The sequence below is a fragment of the Lichenostomus cassidix genome, chromosome 22 (assembly GCF_008360975.1).
Source record: "Lichenostomus cassidix isolate B80296 chromosome 22, HeHo_3.0, whole genome shotgun sequence".
In the NCBI taxonomy this organism is placed as follows: Eukaryota; Metazoa; Chordata; class Aves; order Passeriformes; family Meliphagidae; genus Lichenostomus; species Lichenostomus cassidix.
In genome coordinates, this window is record NC_139502.1 from 4222109 (window position 1) to 4243461 (window position 21353).

Genomic DNA, 21353 nt, shown 5'->3' on the forward strand with positions numbered 1-21353 from the left:
GACTATTTTCCAGTTTGCTAACCTGTGCTACTTGTTGCGATAATAGTCCTTTATCTACACTGAAATCACCTGGCATATCAAGGTGTGCCGTTAAGTCTGGCTGTGGCACTGTGCAGCCCATCAGCAGCTCATCACTCCAGCATTTGTTCCGCTTCTCCACTTCGTTTTACAACCTGCATCAAACTCCATCTGCCAGTAAAAACACTACCCAAACCAGCTTTGTTTAAAGCTTAAACTGGGTAATATAAAGCTTGCTCAAGCCTGGCAGCACCACGCTGCAGTGAGGACATACAGACATATGCTTATTGTGAAAACCTTGGTGTTTTTATTAAAAAATAAAGCCCATCAGCAACAGGGAGCCTGACATTTAGCTGGTACTGAACTCACACCAAGAGTCAGCTGCATCTGGGAAATGACACTGGAAAAAATTAACCAACCTTTAAGACAAGGTTTTTACCTTGTCTTAAACACCTCTGGGGATTTCCCTTCCCTGCCAGAATCTTTCACTGGCTCTGCTGCTGCCTTTGGGGTCAGCCCAGCCCGCACTCACCTGGCAAGAGGAGCCCCAAACTGCCTCAAGGGCTTCTCTTCCCAGCGTACAAAATGACAACGACAGCTCCAAAATGAAGGGACGGGAATAAAACTGTAAAGCCTCTGCCTCATTGCCAGCTATTATGGAAAAAGGCAAAAGGCACTAATAACACGAATGCATTATAGAGATTGTTAGTCCTTATTCTAGCAAGGAAACCTAATGGGAGGCTTGCAACAAGCTTTGTTCGGGCATTTTTCTGCACTACCCATCACTTCTTCTTACCCAAAATGTACCTTAAAACAAAAGAAAACCACACACGATATCGAACGGGGCTCGCAAGTTAAAACCAGAAAATTTAAATATTTACTGCCTCGATGTGCACTGAAAAAGAAAACAAAAAAGCAAATAAATAATTTTTAAAGGGGGGAAAAACGCTTAAAAGCGTATCACGAGAACGGGATCAGGGAAGAGCGAGGCCACCCCTTCAGGACCAGGGGAGAATTAACCTGCATTTCTCCATCCCATCTGCAAGCTTATGGCTCTGCCACCCATTTTGTTTCAGATTAAAGGGAAAAAAATAATTAAAAAAAAAAAGAATGACCTCAGCGGTAGAGAGAGAGGACTCCACCCCGGGACCGATGCCCTGGTCCTGCTCGCCGGGCAGGTGACCCCGCCGCAGGTGCCACCCGGGCATCCCCCGCGCCCCTTCCCATCCCCCGGAGACGACGCCGAGCCAGAAAGCCGCCGGCACGGAGCACAGGGAAGGGTTTATTTAGCCCACAAATGCGAGATAAAAGGGAGAGGAGGAGAGGAGAGGTGCGGACGGGGCGGGAGCCGCGCGGCCAAGGTGAACTGCGGCCGGATGACATGGTGGAGGCTGCGGGGAGCCGCGACCCTCCGGCCCGCGGCGGCAAGGGGCGACTCTGCGGGGTGGGAAGGCATGGAGGTGACAGCGGGCGGGAGGCTGAGGGGCGAGCGCGAGAAAGCGCTGAAGGGACAACGCGGCGGAGAGAACGTTGAGGGGAGAGCACTGAGAGGAGAGCGCTGAGGGGAGAGCGCTGAGGGGAAGCGCCGCGGGGCTGCTCCCTCAGGGCGGGCGGCGGCGGGAGGAGAAGGAGGACGACGGGCTCACCTGCCATGGCGGGTTGAGGGCGGCAATGGCGCTGGGGGCTGCGGCTCCGCTCCCCTCGGTCTCCGCGGCGAGGGCGGCGGGGCCGGGCGGCCCCGGCAGGCAGAGCACGGGGCGGGACGGGCCCCGCTCCGCCCCCGACAAGATGGCGCGGCCTCGGGCTAGCTGCCTCAGCGCTCGGCCGCCATGGCGCTCCGGCGCTCGCCGGGGGAAGCAGCCTCGTGTTCCATGAGCGAGAAGCCTCCAGTTACAGGGACATATCAACGGTTTCTCCAGAAAAGACACAAATCGCAGGGTCACGGGATGGGTCAGGTTGAAGGGACCGCAGTGGGGCATCTGGCCCAACCTCCCTGCACAGGCAGGAGCATCCCAGAGCACATGGCCCAGGACTGTGGCCAGATCGGGCTGGAATATCCCCAATGAGGGACACTCCACAGACTCCACAGTCTCCCTGGAAATGGAGCGCTGAACAGGCTCCTCAGGGAGTGTCACGGCCCCAGGGATGGCAGAGCTCCGGGAGCGTTTGGATGATGGTGCACTGAGGAACATGGTGCGATTGTTGGGGTGTCCTGTGCAGGGCTGGGAGTTGGATCAATAGTCCTGATGGGTCCAGTCCAACTCTGGAGATTATGTCATTCTGTTATTCTGACTCTAGGAATCAGTGCTTGGTCACCTGTTTGGGAAAGTTCTTCCTCATGTTCAGGTGGAACTTCCCATGCATCAGTTCCTGCCTATTGCCTCTTGTCCCATCGCTGGGCCCAGGGAGCAGAACATCTCCATCTCTGACACCTCCCTGCACATATGGATGGATATTGATGAGGTCCCCAAATGAAACTCCTCGGGCCCCTCGTCTGGGGGTCTCTCCCCAGGCCCAGGAAAATGTGCTTGCCTGCTGTCCCTAACCCTAGCCCTCTTGAGTTTTTGCTTTGGGCTTTCTGTCTTTTTTTTTTTGGGGGGGGGGGGGGTGGTGGGGCTTTGTTTAATTAATATTTTTTGGAAAAATCTGACTTTTACAATAGGAGAGTGAGCTTAAGAAGCAAAAGAGGGAGGCTAAAGAAATGGAGTCCCCCAAAAGATGACATCTCCATCACATGTATGCACATCCCTCTTCCCTCAATCCCACTATTCCTGGATTTCCAGTTTTCTGGCTGATGGATGTGACAAATCTGACAAATCCACCCTGGTAAATGGCACTCGCCTGGTGGCTCCACAGGCAGCCCCCAGCCCTGACCCTCTTGGGGCTTTGCTTTGGGTTTTCTCTTTGGATTTTTTTTTTTAATTATTATTATTTTTTTAGGACAAATCCAACTTTTACAATAGGAGAGTGAGTTTAGGGGGGAACAAAAGAATCACACAATCTTTAGGTTGGAAGAGACCTGTGAGATTGAGTCCAGCCTGTGACCGATCACCACCATCCAACCATACCAGAGCACTGAGTGCTCCAGTCATTCCTTGAACATCTCCATGGTCGGTAACTCCACCACCTCCCTGAGCAGCCCATTCCAATGTCTAATCACCCTTTCTGTGAAGAAATTCCTCCTGATGGCCAGCCTAAACCTCCCCTGTTGTACTAGAGGAGGCTAAGCTGAGTCGCCCAAAAGATAACACCTCCATCACACCCATAACCCTCATCCAACAATCCCATTTTTCTGAGATTTCCAGTGTTCTGGTGGGGGCCAGGATGAATATGACACAAATGTGACAAATTCCCCCCAGCCCACAGAGCTGGGTGTTTTCAGGCACCGCTGACATCTGCAGCTCCAGTACCCAGTGCTGGACACTGCTTCTCTCACGTTCCTCTCGGCAACATCTGACATTCCTAGTGGCTTCTGACAATGCTAACTCGCCTTGATTTGTGTCCTGCCCTTTGCAGAACGTGCAGTTCTCAGACACATCGGCTCACAGGTCCTTCCCTTGCTCAGGGCTGTTCTGGGCTGAGCCCCCACAGCTGATCGCTGCCCTTTCTCCTCACACCCCCACCCTGCTCCCTCACACCGGCTGTCCTTGAGGCGCTATCGACCCATGCTAAGCTTTCTACCCAAGCCCTGTTGTTATTTGATTAAGGTGCAGTCCTGAGTCGATGGGAAAGTGTTCCCTGGACCACTGGCACTAATTGGATCCCATTGCAGCAGTTTCACCCAGACCTCTGTTGATCTTTCGGGTCTTTGCTTTAAACGTTGCTGTTTGCGCAGTGTTTGGCAACCAGGAATGTTGACGGAGTGTTTGTTCACCAGCTGTCCAGCCTCTTCCCTTCAACTTCCCTATAGAGATGGTTTCATCCGATCCCGTTAAAACCCAGGAGCTTACTTTAAGACGAGAGACCCTATGAGGCCTCTGGAGCATTTGTGCTTATCCTTGGGCATGTTTTTTTCCACATTCACTGCAATACTCTCCTAGTTAAGCTTTTAAAAGGTTTTCCAATGAGACATATGGAGAACTATATAGGGCAGGGCTAAGGCACAACGCTTGATATGGATATCGATCCCTTGGCATTATTCAATACCTGGCCTTATCCCAAACATAGACATAGACTTAGTGCAGCTTTTAAACGTTAAAAGCCTTTGTTTCTTAGGGTGGGGGAGCATGGAACTGTGATGGGAGGGACATTTTAGTAATGCCAGATTGATTGAGACTGCAGCAGTTTTGCTGTTGACAGGAGTTTGTGTGGGAAGACAGATTGTGTGTGTTCACCTCCCTGCAAGGCCTCCCTGTGTTCAGGATCAGGGACAGAGACACAGCTCTATTTGTTTTATTTTTGAGTGTTACAATTTTCTAACCTGCCCTTCCCAGGTGAAAGATGGCAGAGTGAAGTACAGATAATACAGCTAGAGGAGGGAAGGGGGAGGGAAGTTAAAATGCATCAGTCAGATTGAAATGTAACAGATAAAGACCTCAGGGTCATGATAATCCCAAGGACAAGCAGGGGAAGGATGATAAAGGTGGATTTAATTCTCCAGGAATTGAATTTGACACAGCTAGACCCCCCGGAACCATGGGCTCAAACCCAGTAATGCCTTTTTCAGCCCTTTGTTCCTCTTATAAAGATAAATTCCCTTCCAGGTGGCCTTCTATGCTGCAAAGTTTGAGAAAATTCCCTGCTATTTCCCGTGTTCAGGAACCCAGAGCACATTTTATGCCATCACACTGTCCTGCTACAGAAGAAGAAATAATTTTACTGGGATTATTGGCATATATCATTTGTGTTATTAAAATGTAGTACAGAACCCTGAGGTATTTATCTAAACAATCAATCACTCTCTGCCTGTCTGATTCAGAGGTCCATAAAAAAGCTGGAAGAATTGGAGCCATGGGATGTGTACGTCCTTCATGACAATGCAGCAGGAGAAATTAGCAGTCATCAATCATTTGGTGTGCAGACCTTTGAGCTCTGAAACGTTCCCTTTGTTTCCTTCTCTATTCTACATCTTGTCTGGATTTCCTGAGCTCCTCAAAGCTCACTCAGGGATTTACCTGAATAGGTGAGGCATTGCTGCATCCCATTATTCCGTACAGAAGGCTTATGCCACCCTTCTCACGTCATCCAGTGAGACAGTCCATCAAAAGTATATAACCTCAGTTCCTCCTGGGATTGTTCTAACTGGCCTAAATTCCTGTAAGACTGGCTTTCTGAGATCCCAGTTCCTTTTTCTTTGTACTCATCATGTTGCTTGCATCCTGCAGGACAAATATTCCAGTGTTAACTAATCCCAGTAGTAACGGTTAGGGAGTGCCTGGGCACTGGGAGCTGTGGGAGCTCTGCCAGCCCCATGACAGCCCTGGAGCATGGATAGGGTTTTGTGAGGAGATTGTGCCCATGCGGAGCTAAAAGCCTCCACAAGGAGATTTTGTGGGGCACAGTCAAGCCTCCACCTGAGCGGTATGTCCTTCTCCAGAGCCAGGGACACAACACTGTCACAACAGTCCAAGGAAACTTTACTGCGGACATTCCCCAGCTTTATTTTGGTTGTTTCGTCATGGCTCTGTGTGCATCAAATTGGAAGGACAGGACTGCAGGTCAGGGTTTTCCTCAGATGCAGCATGGACATTACTGGCATAAATTTAAATGCTGAAATGTTTTTGGCCAGCGCCTCTTACACAAAATTTCCATTTTAAATCCAAGTGTTGTCTCAGCTGGGATGTGAATCATTGATCTGAGCACCGGATGTCCAAAAGACCAAATCAAAACTTCACATCCGTGAATGGTATCTAGAGAATGTCATCCTCGCCCTTGGCAGGGGGATGGAATAGGATGGTCCTCAAGGTCCTTTCCAATGGACCCAAACCATCCCATGATTCTATAATTGGTTTGGGACTTGGTTTCATAGCTCATTTCCAGTCTTATTTTCTTGGTGTGTTTTGAGTTTGGTTTTACAGCATAAAAAAAGAAAAAAAAATAGCCTGCCTTGCATCAGATTAACAATATTTTATGTGAACCCCACAGATGAAGTCCAGGAATTAAGAACCCAGAACTCCTGTATATGGATAACAGGAATGTCTTGCACTGGATTACACAAAATAAAAATGAAACCCCTGGTAGTTCAACAGCTGCCTAGGAGGTGAGTGAAAACTCTCCCAAATAGAACAACAACAACAAAAAAAAGTTAACCACTCACCAACAGTGATTTTTTTCTTCTCTGAAATATGGAGTGGTAACTATGGGGGGGGAATAGCTTGGCAGATCCTCGGTTTCTGCTCTTTGAGGTGAGGAAAGCCAGTGTGAAGAGGCCTTGTTAAAATGCCATCTATAACACCTGGTGGGAAACACCTCTGGCTCCTGACCCACAAGAATTTATCATCATCTTGGGGACAGTCATGATTTGCTGTTTCCCCCAGTGTTAGATGGAAATAAAGTTAGAAGAAATGTGTTTCTTTCTCAGAACTGGCATAGGGCTCTGTCAGCCGAGCTCAACCCTCCAGTTTGTGATCTGCAAAATGGAGGCAGGAGCAATTTTATGAAGTTTAATTAGTGCAGAGTGCTCTCGGTAGCAAAGCGAGCTTTTGGTCCAAGGATCTCAGGCCAAGTACTCAAATTAAGGACGCTCCAGCCAGTGATCCACGAGGCAGAGCCACTGCTGTGCTTGTGACAGCGGGGGAGGAACAGCAAGCAGCTGCAACGTTACAGTGGTCTGAATTCATGTAATGGATAAATCAATAGGTGAGCAGAAGAAAAGATCTGCGTGGTTGCAGAACTGTTGGATCCCTGCTGGTCGTCTCACAACAGTTTCCCCTCTGGCAGCTTTTGGAGAGAGGAGACCTTCCTTCAGCTTTGGGTTTGCAAAATATTTTGTGGGTGGAGACGAGGTTGTGGCAGCCAGGACAGTACAAACAACCAGCACAGTACAAATAACCCAGCAGAGGTCCCTTTGCTTCTCCCTATAGTGTTACTCAAGCCATGCTGGGCATGGGATATTCATCCCAACATTATCAGGAATACAGGGCAGGAAGAGTGCTGCAGATTGCTCAGTGACACTAATTCAGCTGGACAGCTTGTGCTCTGGAGGAGAAGGTAATTTGCTTGATGCTGTTCTGTCTGGTACCTCAGGGTTGTACCAAGAAATGAGATTTCACTTGCTGAGTCAGGGGCAAAGCCTGTGTTTGACAGAAGGAGGAGGAAATGGGCTTAGTCACCTCTCCGAGTTCATCCCCAGTCTGCTTCCCAAATGCACATCCCCCTAAATGAGCTGAGAGCCCTTAAGTCCTGGGAAGAGTGGGAGCAGGAGGGGGCCAGGAAAGCAGCATTTATTTGTCCTCACTGGTCTCTTTCCCTGCCAGGTTGTCCTTGTCAAAATGCTGAGTCGCTGGAGCCACATCTCCTGACTCTGAGGTGTTGTGGCAGCAGTAGAGGCACTGCAGGAGCTGGGGACTGACAGCTCCCGATGGTTTTGCGCTCCTGGGCACACTCACCCTGGAGTTCTGTTGCATTAGACCTTCTCCCCATCAGATGAAGCCTGAGGCATCTGCAGGGATGGTGTCCAAGGGGGAGACGAGCTGGGATTTGCCACCTTGTGTCACGTTCATGTGTGGCTGTTCAAAGCTCTGGCAATAAAGAGCAGCTTCTGTGGACAGATGTGGATAGGCAGGACCAGAGCAACTCATTCCCACTTAAACTACTTCCAAAATGAGGTGGACACGGTGCACAAAATAATTTTGAAGTCCATCAGGGGAATATTATAGCACAGAATAAAAGAGGTTTTCTTAAGCCACCTGCACTGGGAGTTCAAGTGAAGGTCCTTTACTCTGCAAAGCACAGGCAGCAGCACGTCGTGGATGCTTACTCATCCCTCAGCAGAGAAGTGAGAGCAGAGACACAGTCCCTGGTTTAACCCACTTGCAAGTCATTCCCAAAGAACATCCTCACAAAGGAAGGATGGGCTTGGGTCACTTTTACCCTGTGACTCATTTAATCCCTTGTGTGAGCACGTAGTAACGAAACCACACAGTGACATCAGGAATGACACGAACACATCAGCCTCCTCTGGCAAGGGGCAAAAGGAAAAATAAACAAGTGTGGTGCTGAGACACGAGTTAGACCACAAGCTCTCTACAAAGCAGCTTCTGAAATGGAACTGCCCAAATCCCACTGGGCAGACACCAAGAATGGTCACTGGCACACAGAAAAAACAGAACTCCCAGAGGCAGAGGGAGAACTGGGCCCAAAGCAGAACTCCACAGGCAGGTCAAGCACTGGAACTAACTGGGGAGACACTTTGCAGTTCCTCCTTGCCCTGACAGCTGAAGCAAGGCTTGTCACGGGAGTGCAGAGCGGGCAATTATAGAAGCACGGATGCCACAGGGCTGGCCAGGCTCTCTATTTATAGTTTCCTCCCAGCACAGCTTTCCCTCTGTGCTCCTGCTCACAGGTGAAGGCACAGGCTGTGCCCTGAAGAGCTCACAGTTCAAATACAACCAGAAAGAGGGAGGGCTAGCAACCTCTTTTATGATAAGAACCAAGAATCAGAGATGAAAGGATAAAAAAGAAATCCACAGAGAGCCTGGAACAATAAACTCCAACTTCTCCCCCGAAAATTGCCCTTTAGTTGGTTAACTCCTTCCCTGCCTCAAGTGCCACCTCTCTGCTACTCTTAGTTGGTGCCAAACAATGTCACTGAAGTGTTCTGCTAGCCCTGGCCCCTTGTGCCACTGTTGAATTGTTTTCCTTGCCTCCAACAGAGGTGAGAGAAGGGTCCCTCTGGAGCTCTTGGCCTGTGGCCAGGGTGGCAGGCAATGACACAGGACAGCATCCTGGGCACTGCCCCTGCTCCAGAGTTGATACACTCCAGAGTGAGCCAGCTGCCAGCTCCAAGGGTTCAGTGTCACAGCCGACCACAGATCCAAGTCAGAGTCGCCTTTGTTTCGCAGGGAGGATTAAACCACGAGCTGTTTGTGAGATGAACTTTGAAGTGTCTCCTCAGTGATCTGAAATGTGGTCATGCAACAAAGAGAAACCTCTACAAATACACTTTTTGTATTCGAAGTTGGAGACCATCCACTGGCCTATTTTTAGGCACACATTTGCACTGGCCATGTTACAATCCTGCCTCTGTTCTTGTGCAATAAAAGGCAGAGAGAATTCACTTGACCTCCAGTATCAAATACAGAGAAAATAAGGCATTTGTCTGGATAAGAACCACCCAAAATAGCAGGGAAGAGGTCACGCTGTGATACGGACTGTTAGTGTTGAAAGACCAGAAAAATGAGGATTATAAAAGCTGACAGACTTCTTCTAATGACACATTAATGAAAACTGCTCGAAAATTGCATGGTGATGCTAACTAATACCTGTAGGTTTAAGGACCTGAGATTTTTCCCTTTTACATTAAACACGTGCATAAAAGTAAGAAATACTCCCCCTGATGAGGTGAGTTCTGAGTTTTCTTTGAGGATTTGTTCTAGACCCAGGATATTTCCTTTGCTACACATGGCTTTAGCTCAGAAACGGATGCTCCTGCATGACTGAACTCTCCCTGGGCAGCAGGTTTGGGTTGTTTGGTTTGACCACATGCATTAAACCCAATGCAACACAGTCTGACAAATGCAAGGGAACGTCAGGCTGGAGGACTGAGCACTGGATCTGCTGGTGCTGGCAGGCCAGCAGAAGGGAGAGGAATTACTTGCCCTGGTAACAGCACAGAGGCAGGGGTGGGATGCATTTCCAACCAGCTCATGTTCCCTAAACTCCTTACAGCTCCTCGTTAGGCTTTGCAATACCCTGATACAGACAGTTAACACTATATTATTTTTCTGTCTTGCCCCTCCTTGAAGAAGCTGGGGAAAGAGCCAAGAGGACCTGACTGTGGATGTATTAATTTCTCACTGTCACATCAGCAGGACCATCTGCACCAGGCATTTCCCACTGACAAGGGAAGGAAGGTTAAAACCTCTCATGACAGGTTAACAGCATGATTTACAGCAACAGCTTAAATAAATGGTTGCAGGCACAAAAGACTAGCAGGCAGCTAATCCTTTAAATACTTAGGAGCAGCTACTACTTCAGCCCAAGTAAATATTTCAAAATAAAATTAATTAGTGGTGACTAGTGGATTTGTTGCCCTTCGCTTTAACAGCCCAGGATGAAACAGTGATTCCTCCACAGAACTTTTGCTTCAGTGCCAAACCTGCTGTTTCACAGGAGCTGAAAGTCCTCTCAAAGAAGACTCATCACAGTTTTGTTCCTCTCTGTAACTGTAGAACTGGAAAAGGTCTACGTGAATCTGTGTTGCTGTGGGAGGGGAGCTCCCGGAGCAGCCTTTGTGCTGCCCCAGGGACGAGGACAGCAGCATGGCTCGGAATCCAACCCAAGTAAAGTGTGGAGGAAGGAAATGTCACTTCCTGATTCTTATCAGAAGAAAACTCTGTCCATGCAGGACACAAAACAGATCTCCCAGTAATTGCCTTACTTCCGATTAAAAGCAGTTTCTTAACACCTTCCTAGTCAACAGAGAAAGCAGGGAAGGAAAGGCCTCAGGGTAACAAGTCCTGAACCAGCACAAACCAAAGTCTGTCTGAGCCCAGAGAAGTAAATCAATCAATTAAATCAATTGGAAACAATAATTTCTAATCCACAATTGATTTTTTTTTCCCCATGACCATTGGCTCTGCTTCAGAACAAAGCCAACTCTCTTGGGAGGCAGGAACCTGTCATGGCCTTGCTGGACTGTCTGGACTATTTTTAGTCAAATCCAGCATTCCTAAAAATCTTTGAGCTGTACTCAGGAAGGGAAGAGGAACTGCTGTGCATGTGCACATCCACATTCCACATAGGAGTGGGACTCGGCGTCTGCCTTGGAGCAGGGAAGCACAGCTGGGTCAACACAGAGCCCTGGGAAAATGGCAAAAAATGTTTCTTTTCACCAGGTTGAGAAGGCAGGAAGTGAAGGCAGGACTGCCTCGAGCTGGGAGGGGGAAACCAAAGGTGTCTGCAGTGGTTGGGAGGCCAGAGATATCCGAGAGCTGGGTGATGTCACCTACCTGCTGAATGGATGCAGATCATGAGGAGAGGCCACCTGGGAAGGCAGGATCAACCGGGGAGTCCTGGAGGTGCTTTCAGGAGATCTTGGGAAGAGAGGGACAAACACCCCAAGGGAAGGACCAGGGGCTCAGGAAGGGGCAAAAGGTGTGAGGAGCCGTTGTATGAATGGGCTGATGTTGGGGACTTTTAAGGACTAGGCACGAGGGGGAGGAGTATGGAGAGCACATGGAGAAGCTCATTTAGAGCAGGGCACAGCCCAGATCCCACTAGAAAGCCCAAGAGCTGTTGTGCTGAGTCATTTCTTCCTTTCCCGAGGGGTTTTTACGTGTCTTTTATGCCACACAATGTCCCTATTTCTGTACTGAGCCTCTCTGTGAAAAGTGATGCTGAATTTGGCTAATTGCAGGTGACAGAAAGCAAACCCAAGCTGGGCTGAGTGCTCCTGCAGGATGAGCAGCTGGGAAGCACCAGAGATGCTGCTGCACATTGGGCTGTTTGCTCAAACACAGCTTTGGGGTTGTGGCTGTATTTACAGCCTGGGGGTTGTAGCCTCACATTCTCTATTTCTCTCGTTTCACACAACTTATACTAAAGTATTTTCAGGTGAGTATCCTGCTGCCCAGCCCAGCCTCCTCACACCTTTTTCCAACAGGACAACACCCAGCCAGGCCTTCAGGATGAGGTTACCAAAAAAAGTAAGAGGAAATAGAAATCACTGCTGAGAAAATGTGAACAAGGAGTTACAAACGCAGGTTTCTATGGGACCAGTGATGGGCTTTGCTCTTCTCCCCATCCCATGAACCTCCAGCAGCACAAACACATGGAGAATCTCCGAGAGAAGGAGCAACAGTGATGCCAAAAACATCTATAGCACAAGTCAAGTTGCTGCCTGGAGTACTTGCAGCTGCTTTCCCAGGATTGGACTGCAGAGCCTGCAGCTGCTTCCCTGCAGTGGGAATGATGTCAGTTGGGAATTAACGGTGGGACTCCATGATGTTAAGCAAAGGTCTTCTCCAACCTAACGATTCTATGTCTCTTTACATATATCTGTGTATGGAAATATGCAAAATCCTCAGTGTGAGTGTCATTGCTGGGGAGCTTCAACCAGAAAGGAACTGAGAGCCTGGGACAGTGAGGATCCTTTCAGGGCTGTGGTTTCTCCTGGACTCAGGGCTCAAACACAATCCCCAGACTGGTGAAGCTCCTCCCCCCATCCCTTCATCACCTCAGACAACCTACAGAGCACAATTTCTGCCTCTGCTTCCAAGGGTTTATGGCACCATTTGCACCATACTTTGGGTAATCTTGGCTTTTCCTACTGTTCCTTTCCATTGCTGAGGTTATCCCCATCCCTCCTGGTTTTGCCATGTGTTTGAGGCTCCTTCCATAGGCTCTCCCATCAGCCATGACCTTTGAGAGCAGCAGGGGATATGATGCTACAAACCCCTGTGCCCCCAGCCTCACCCTGTGCCTGAGCTGGCAGAGACCACTCCATGGTGTCAGCAGCAGCCCAAAATTCTAGAGTGTGGAGCCTGTCCTGGAATCTCCTGTGTGGGCAGTAGCTTTTCTCCCTGGCTCTACCCTTGAATTTGTTCCCTTGGGGGAACAAATCTGCTGCCAGACTGGTGGGAACTGGCTGTGGGAAGGGTGGGAAAATGAGTTGCACTGGGGATCTTTGGACCAGGAGCCAGTGGTGGCCACATCTCTCGGCTGGTGGCCATGAAACTCCAGCAGTGAGGTGCATCCTGGAGATGCTCTGCCCTGGGGAGCACAATGTGCTGCTAACTAGGAGCCTCTGCATACCAGGAGCAGGGAAAGAGCCAGTTTGGATCTCCAGCAGTTTCCAGTTACTATCTGGAGCTACTCAAGACTGTCTCCACTGCTGCCTTGGCTGCTCCTCCCCATTTATTCACTGAGATGTTTCACACAGCTTTGCTACACAAGAGGCTTTCCCTGATGTGATGAAGGTGGAGAACTTCAATTAGCTTTGTTCACTCAAAAAAAAAAAAAAAAAAAGAGATTTGACTAAAATCGTTGCTTTTATAAATACACCAGAAGGATTTCTCTGGCACTGCTGGTAGCTCAGGCCACAGGACATCTAGAATCATGTTTCCAAATCTTTCCAGCAAATCTATGGTGTTAAATTAAGCAGGTAATTAATTGTGCAACTACACCCTACAACAGCAATTGAAGAACCTTGCTGAGGAGACATGAATCCAAGCACTCATAAACCAGAGAAAAGCCTGGAATCTGGCTGACTGTTCTTTCTCCAGAGCTTCTGTGCATAATAATACCCCATCAGGCTCTATAAATGCCAACTGTTTTTCCCTGAGACAGCTGCCTTGCCTGGAATGGAGGATGCTCCATAAAGGGAACAGCTATTCAGTGTTACTCTCATTCATCAGGGCTCAGCTGGCACCTTATTTGTCATTCCAGCCCTGCTCTAGAACCAGAAACTCCTTCCCAGGCCTTTTCCTGTTACCCTCATCACTGCAGGGAGTCAGTCAGGGCTGCCCAAACCCCCAGCAACCAGGATTTTACAGGAGGAGAAGTGAGAAGCAGAGCCCTGAACCATGGGGCTTGGCAGCAACCTCTGGCACCCGGGATCAGGGGAGGAGGCAGCTGCATATGCAGGGAGTTGGGCAGCAAAGGAGACGAGCCAGATGTGCAAATCCAGCAGGTCCAGTGTGGTTGGGGCGGGAGGAAAATTGAAAAAATCTTATTGCAATGTATCAGCACAGAGACACTGAAACAATTGCCTTGTCTGGGAGGAAAACTTCATCCTTCTTATCATGTTGTAACAGGTAAAGAGCTGACAGCTCCAAGTACGGCAAACCTCCACTGAGCAGCACCACTGCCAGACAGGGACCAGGCTCATTCGTGTTTGCAGTGAAGGTTTCCAAGCTCCTGAAATCAATGTAAACTCGTGCTATTTTGCAAGAGAAATTGAAGCCTCGCTATTAGGTACAGTACAGCTAGAAAATTAATAGACAATTTGAAATTAATAGACATGGAGACTTTGCTCTAGAGGAGAACTGTGCTTGAAGTGCAGGATGTCAGTTTGAAGAATGAAGTCGTCTGGATTCATATAACTCCAGTGGTTGGAATGCCCTTTTCCTTTCCTAGAAGTGTTTCCTTTTTTCCCAATTGGATATAAACCAACCCCTGTAGAGAGGACCTTTTCTTATGGCCATCCCTCACACAGCCCTGCTTATTTATCCACTGTGCTGCCTGAGCACTTTGCTTCTGTCAAGCAAAAATACATTCATTAATTCCTTGTCAGCATGTTCTTAGAATCACAGAATCATAGACTGTCCTAAGCTGGAAAGAACCCACAAGGATCATCAAAGTCCAGTTTCTTCTCCCGTCTTCTACATTTACTTACCCCACTTAGGTACTCCCATTTCCCAATTTTCTGCATCATTTACCTCACTTAAAGCATCTTCCCCCTCCCTCTTTGCTTTTCTCATCTAAACTTACACTTCCTCTCCCCTTTCCCCAAACCCAAATAAATGCAGGTTCTTGTTCCCTCATAGAGGCTGATTTATGGTTTGACGTCAGCAGTCGCTCTCCTGGCCAGAGCCAGCTTTAATTGACACATTCCAGCTGCTGCCACCAGTACGTGTCCCAGTCCCCTCTCCCATCTCAGGAGCTGGGGCTGGCAGCAGGGAGAGAAGTTGGCATCAGGGGTGCCTTCAGAGGTGGAAAGGGAGATCCTGAATTTAACCAGTTATTCCTCAGGGTTCAGCGTGGGAATTCACTCAAGGGAATTAAGACAAATGAGGGAAGAGATGTAGGGTAAAAAAAGAACTTGTCTTAGGGTTTGGGTTTAATCTGGAGCACTGAGGGAGGAAAAAAGGCAATTCTAGGAGTATGTTCAGAGCAAGGTGTTTGTCCAGCTCTGACCTTGTGGATACCTCCAGGGCCTGCTCTGCACTGACAGTCACTCCTACCCCTCCTTCCAGAACGTTCAGCCCACCTGAGGCTTGTGTGACAACCGTGGAGTGCCACATTCAGACAGACACTGCTGGGGTTACCCTGCACTGCAAAGGGATATTGGGGCTCTGAGACAAAGCAATTGAAACTCAGGGTCTTTGCCCATTTAACCAGGGCTGGGGTTTAAAGAGCTCCTGACCTTCTGAAGAAGCACCTGCCCACCCTGGGCACTCAAATTATCCTCCCCAGTGCAGCAATCCCAGCTCTGCCCCAAGGTAGGCCGAAGGTGCTGGGGAGCAGCTGAGGCTGTTCCAGAGCTGCTGCCTCACTCCCTCACTCACTCCAGCAGCACTTGGGAGCTGGAGGCAACAGCAGCTAAAGCCCAGAACAGTGTTTAGTGCACTCTGACACCTGTGCAGGTGGGAAAGACAAACTTACGGTTACAGAGAATATAGAACTTTATTAATGTTAAATGCATCCACTTGCATCACTACTCATTCTCCAGCACACCGAGACATTCCCAGCTCAGGAGACAGGCTGGTTTTACTTTACAGAAGTAGAGCCATCACTCTGTTTTCCCCGAATGACGCAACAGCAAAGCTGGCAAAGCAATCCAGAGGGGGTTTTTCAGCACAAACTACACAGAGAACTTCTCTTCACTGATCTGGGCAGTTCTGCAAGGCATATTATCTACACAAGGACAAAAGGACTCCAAACACACAGACAACTGGAATTCAAGTGTCTCCAATACCCACATCAGTCAAACCTAGGATTTCTGGTATTTAGACACTTGAGTCCTGGTCTGGATTCCAATCCTTCTCCCAGTATCCATTTCGTTTTTTTAAATAATAAGCCAAATCCAGCCACAGTCCTTGTGAAGGATAAGCGGATTTTGCCAAAAGCAACAGTGGCATGGGGAAAGCTGGCTTGGGAAGAATGTGTTTGTGAAGAAATAAGCTTGGTCAGTCTGACAGGGAGTTGTGGAGCAAGTGCATTGTGTATAAATAATTTCCTGCAATTGCTGCTTTTCCCCTCTTGTGCACATCAGACTTCATTTACTCCAGGCGAGCTCAGGACCAGTAGTCTGGAAGCATTTGTGATGGACAGAGATCAAAAGAATTAAACTATGGTTTGTCTGCAAAGGTAACACAACAATAACCACAATCTCATGGAAAACTAAAATAAACTCTATCAAACACTTACAGAAAAAACAAGTATCTCTGCTGCTGAAACCAGCTCATCTATTTTTGGAAAATTGCAAGAATTGCCTCGCCCAGGAAGAACTTCCCAGCAAGCAGAATTATGCAACCCTGAGAGGAATAATACCATAAATCCCAAGTTCTTTGCAATTCCTTTTGGTCAATTCCGTGGTCGATCCCCCACCCCCCAAACTGGAAAACCTGCAACACCTCAACCCCAGGAACTGGTGCCGTGTGAGGGACACACATCAGCTGTGCCCTGCCCAGCTCCGGCGTCCAGGGGAACTACCAGCTCTGACCAACCTAATTAGAGTGGGATTAATTAATGGTTCAGTCATCAAAATCAGGGATGTCGTCGTAGGAGTAGCCCCGGTAGCCCTTGGAGGCGTAGTAGGCGATGCGCAGGTGGTAAAAGCCCGGCAGGAACACGAGGATGCCAATGATCAGCACGGGGATGGCCCTGTCTGTCTCCTGCAGGGAGAGAGAGCCCAGGGCAGTGAGGAGAGATCTGCACGAGGGACTTTCCTTCCTCTCACATCCTCCCTGGTGTGGGGAAGGTGCCCAAGGCAGGAATGAGATGACCTTTGAACCCAAGCCATCCCATGATTCTGTGATCCATCCCCAAAGCCCAGCGAGCTGAGAAATTAAAATCCATCTTAAATCAGAAATATCTCAGCTGTCATCAGGCTGAGCCTTTAATCCTCTCCTGGCATTTCCTCCTTGCTGCAGGAATCCCTCAAGGGACTTCATCCTTCACCAGTGACCCCCCTGGATCTGAAGCCTGGGCTGGGAGCTGCGAGTGTGGCTGAGTGTGAGCTCACTGATCTGTGCCTGGAGTGCTGCTGATAGAGCCCAGAGGCTGCTGGTCCCACAGAGATAAAGCAGAGCTGCCAGCTGTACTGTGAGTCCATCCAGCACAGGGAGCAGGGGGAAGCACCCAGAACTGGTGTGGCAGCAGACCCCCTTTCCATGGATCACAACCTCAGAGAGATGGAGAAGTGCTGCTGTGTCCCACACAGGGTCTGGCAGCTCCTGCCCTGTCGCTGCATGATCTGCCCTGCAGCAGTGGTGACCCCGGGCTGAGGTTTCTCCAGGACAGCAATGTGACCTCCCCAGGGACAGGGAATTGTACCCCAGGGAGGGCAGGGGAACTCAGCCCTCCCTGGAGATGCCCAGCCCAGCTCTGAGCCTGCTCCAGCCCTGCTGACTGCAGGATCCACAGGGCTTTGCTGCCAGGGAAAAGGGCTGCCAGCACAGCCAGGCCATGGTGGGAATGAATTCCCTGCTCACTCCCTTTGGCTCTGAATTTCTACACTGACCATGATGACAGGACCATGGAATTGCTGGGGCTGGAAAAGACCTTTAAGGTCATCAAGTCCAACCATCAACCAGCACCACCCCATGGTCACCACTAACCCATGTGTTTGGAACACTCCCAGGGATGGGGACTCCACCACTGCCCTGGGCAGCCTGGGACAGGCCTTCCCCACCCTTTCCACGACAAATTTTTCCTAATACCAAATTTAAACCTCCCCTAGTGCAACTTGAGGCTGTTTCCTGTCACCTGATGGTCGATGAGGGCTCAGGGCAGCTTTGAGGATAGCACAGAACTGGTACCAGAGGTGTCATTAAACACTTACACCTTTGCTGATGTACCCTGCCAGGAGCAGGGCTCCGATGATGATGAGGAAGGTCCCGATCATGAAGAGCACCACAGCCAGGGCGATGGCCTTGTAGGGGATTTTCGGTGGACTCTTCTTGAACTGGATAGAAAACCCCAAATATTGAACAGCTGAACTCAGCACAGCTCCCCTCCCACCGCAGCACAGATGTGACCCCGTAGCTGGCGGAGTTGACATGGGACAAACTGCTGCAGCAGCTCTGTAATAGCCCTTCCAAGAGGAATTCTGCCCATGGAGACCCTGCTGCGCCAGCCCTTACTCCCATCACTTCACCTCTGCTCCCATTCGCACCTCCCTCCACAGAAATGCATCCAATAAACAGCCAGTCTTGTTCCCAGGAAGGCTCTGTGAGCTTTCCAAAGGGAAGGGCCAAGGGTTTGGCTCCCACCCGGCTTTGTCCCTCTCAGAGCTGCAGCTGCTCCACCAGAGATGCAGAAGAAGCAGCTGCCTGTGCAGTGCCAAGTTGTGGCTGCCCATCCTTGTGGTTTCACAGTTTCCTTCCCCACTTTTTACCTGCAGGTCAATATATCCATCATCGGTGCTGGAGAGCTTGGAATATTTGACTTTGCTGCTGGGAATGCCAGCAGAGAGATTGGTCCGTGACGACATCATTAGAGGGGGGCCTGGGCATCAGCTACAGCCTGGAAAACAGGGAGGAGCAAAAACAGGAGAGAAAACTGGATGGTGGAGTCCGAGAGACAGGAAACAAGTTCCTGAAGAGAAACTACCGTGACAGGGCTGTGCTACCCAAAGGGCATCTTTGTTCTTCATGAATTAAAACTTTTCAAACAAAGGATCTAAGCATTTCATTTTAAGCCTAAAATACAAAATGGATGCAGCTGCAACAGGGCTTGCCAATATTTGGAATCAAGGCAGAACCTGTGCTTCAAAGCAGATCGAAATTCCAGAGCAGTGCCCAGGACATAACGCAGCTCTCACTCCTCAAGGAGCTCCTGCTGCCAGCACGGAGACATCTGAGCTCCAGCCATTTCTGCACAGGAACAGCAGCAAATAAACCCAAACCAGAGCTAAACAAAGCAGCTTTTCAACCACCAGGATATTTTGCAATAGAGCAATTTTGGAAAAAAATAACAAACAACCCAAACCACTGGAAACTGGAATGAAATAGAGGTGTCATGGAGACAGCAGGAGGGACTCAGAGCAAGACAAGGGTGTGAATGGTGAGGTCACCAAAACCCCAGGGACAAACCCAGGCCAGGCTGTGCAGGGCAGGGCTCTGCTGGCTTTCCCTGAGTTCTGCTCCAAAGGGTCACAGTGCCAGAGGCCAATCCTGTCCCTCTGTGCCTGAGGGACACCCCAGGGACAGGGATCAGAGGCAGCTGCTGTCCCTTGGAGCCCATCTTGCCAGGGGCTGGAGCTGGGATCCATCCTGCCAACCTCCCCCTGCCCGTGCAGAGCCAGCTGGGCTAGGCACTGTCCCAGCAGGACCTGGCTGTCTGTGCACCCCCAGCCAGGGCTGCAATTCCAGGGAGAGGAAAGGGCTTCCCACACCTCCCAACCTCAACGGTGCTTTTATTTTCTGAGGAAGTGTGGAACCAAGAGAACAAAAGCCCACATTCCAGTGGTGCCAACAGGAATGGATAAAGACTCTGTTTCCATAACACTCTTGAGCATCAGAGGTGATGCATCTACTCAAAATATTGAGTCTCCACTTGAACTGAGACCCTTTGTCACTAATTACTGGCACATTCCCCACTCAGCTTTGTTCCTTCTGCTGTAAACTTGACTTTTATAAAATCCCTTCTGATCTTAAATCTCCACCATTGAACCTTTGATTTGACCTTTGGGCTTTTGTTTTGGAAGCAAAAACAAAACAGGGACAAACCATTTTCAGACCAATCGGTAACGGAAACACCACCCACCTGCAGTCTGGCATTCCCTGCTCCCTACACATCCTTGTTTCTCAGGTCACAGAACACCCCCAGGCTCTCCCACATGTCTGGAGGCAAATGTGTGGGAGGGGAAAAAGCCAAAATAAAGCAATATTCCAGAAATGTGCCAGATTTTCTGACTCTGCCCCATTTTGCTCTCTTTTCTTACCCACTGCCCCATTATTTACCAGGCTATTTAGTGGCTTCTTTGGAATTATTCCCACTTTACACTTGCACAAGCTGCCCTGTCCTTCCCATTGCCTCACTTACCAACAAGAAAGAGGCCGTTGAGGACAAACGTGTATAAAATAAAAATACAAAATACTCTCTCAAATCTCACGTTTCAGGGCCAGGTTTAACTCCCCTGAACGTCACACCAAGTGAGCACCACAATGGCTCAAGAGCAGAAACCAGTGCAGTGCCGTGCTCTTTGTGAGCCAAATAAATAATCGTTGCCTGACCAACTCGGCCAAAAGAATTAATACTGAAATTTAAAATTTCTAACATGGCAGTTGTGTTTTAAACCCCGAGGAGGCTCCAGGGCAGCGCCAGGAAACCCAAACACGGCACCCCCGCCCAGAATCCTGAAGGTCCCCTCAACTGCAGCCCCGCATGTCCCCCCATGGCATACCAGCAAGGGCGGGGATTTCGCTTTGTGGCCCTTTTGGGATCCCCAACCTCCCCCGGGGACACCCGAAATGGGGATCCCAGCAGGCGCGGGGTGTCCCCGGCTGTACTGCCGGTCCCGCGCCGCTCCCAAAACACCCAAACCCGCCCCAAATCCCCCCAAAGCCCCCCAGAGCCCAGCCGGCCGCCCTTACCTGCTGCCCGCCAGCCCCATCCCGGCCCCATGCCGGAAGTTTCCCCCGCTGACGGAGCTTCCCTTCCAGGGCTTCCCTTCCAGGTCACGGCCGGGGCTGCCCAGCCTTCCTCTCCTCCGGAACTGCTGCCACCGCCGCTCCTGCTGCTCCCGGCGACCCGCGGCAGCTCTCCTGCGATTTGGGTGAGTTTCACCAACAGCAGCTTCGGACGTATCCCAACTCCACACCTGATTTTCCAAAGGGACATCGGGACGTTGTGGAATGTCACCCGGCAGGGCTGGGGAGGTGATACGCGTCAGGCAGGGCTTTGTTCTATAGAGATGATTTAATATCTAATATTAAATCAGGTGGGAGAGCTGGGGGTGTGCCACCTCCGAGGAGCTTCCCAAGAAGCTCTGCTTCCTGTAAATTAACAAAGTACAGGGTGGATTTAGATCTTAAATGCCAAAAGAATTCTTCTTTCTTCTTATTTAATTTATCCTTGCTAAGAAAGTCTAAATACAAACCTGGAAAACTTCCTCTCTCAAACGGGGAGAAACACACCCAGCATTTATTAACACTGCCCAGCCATTTTTGAGGTGTATGTATGCATTTTTGTTTTGCTGGAAGGGAACATCCATTTGAATTTTTCATTATTTGGGCATGGCAGTGGCAAAGCAAACCCCCAGCTGCCTTCAGGATTTGTGCAGAGGG

The 21353-nt window shown here is 49.6% G+C and overlaps 2 protein-coding genes across 2 annotated transcripts in view; both read right to left on the reverse strand.

The window, feature by feature from the left end:
* Window positions 1-1786, reverse strand: part of SLC23A2 (solute carrier family 23 member 2) — a 55601-nt gene extending 53815 nt beyond the window's left edge. Inside the window, exon 1 of the mRNA XM_085080778.1 lies at window positions 1665-1786. The gene's annotated coding sequence lies outside the window, so the exon portion shown is untranslated. The remainder of the gene's footprint in view (window positions 1-1664) is intronic.
* Window positions 1787-15506: 13720 nt separating this feature from the next.
* On the reverse strand, window positions 15507-20819 carry TMEM230 (transmembrane protein 230). Its single transcript, XM_085080501.1, has 4 exons — window positions 20661-20819; window positions 18461-18588; window positions 17906-18028; window positions 15507-16736 (listed from the first exon to the last, which is right to left on the reverse strand). Exons 2-4 carry the CDS (start codon window positions 18557-18559, stop codon window positions 16596-16598), a joined length of 363 nt encoding a protein of 120 aa, XP_084936627.1. The 5' UTR covers window positions 18560-18588; window positions 20661-20819; the 3' UTR covers window positions 15507-16595.
* Between the last annotated feature and the right edge of the window lie 534 nt (window positions 20820-21353).

Excerpts from the sequence above, each read along its gene's own strand:
- TMEM230 (XM_085080501.1), bottom strand. The coding sequence starts at position 18,559 with ATGATGTCGTCACGGACCAATCTCTCTGCTGGCATTCCCAGCAGCAAA. Across the intron at positions 18,029-18,460 it reads ATGGATATATTGACCTGCAG|TTCAAGAAGAGTCCACCGAA; the intron begins GTAAAAAGTGGG and ends TTTTCTATCCAG. Across the intron at positions 16,737-17,905 it reads CAGGGTACATCAGCAAAGGT|GAGACAGACAGGGCCATCCC; the intron begins GTAAGTGTTTAA and ends CTCTCCCTGCAG.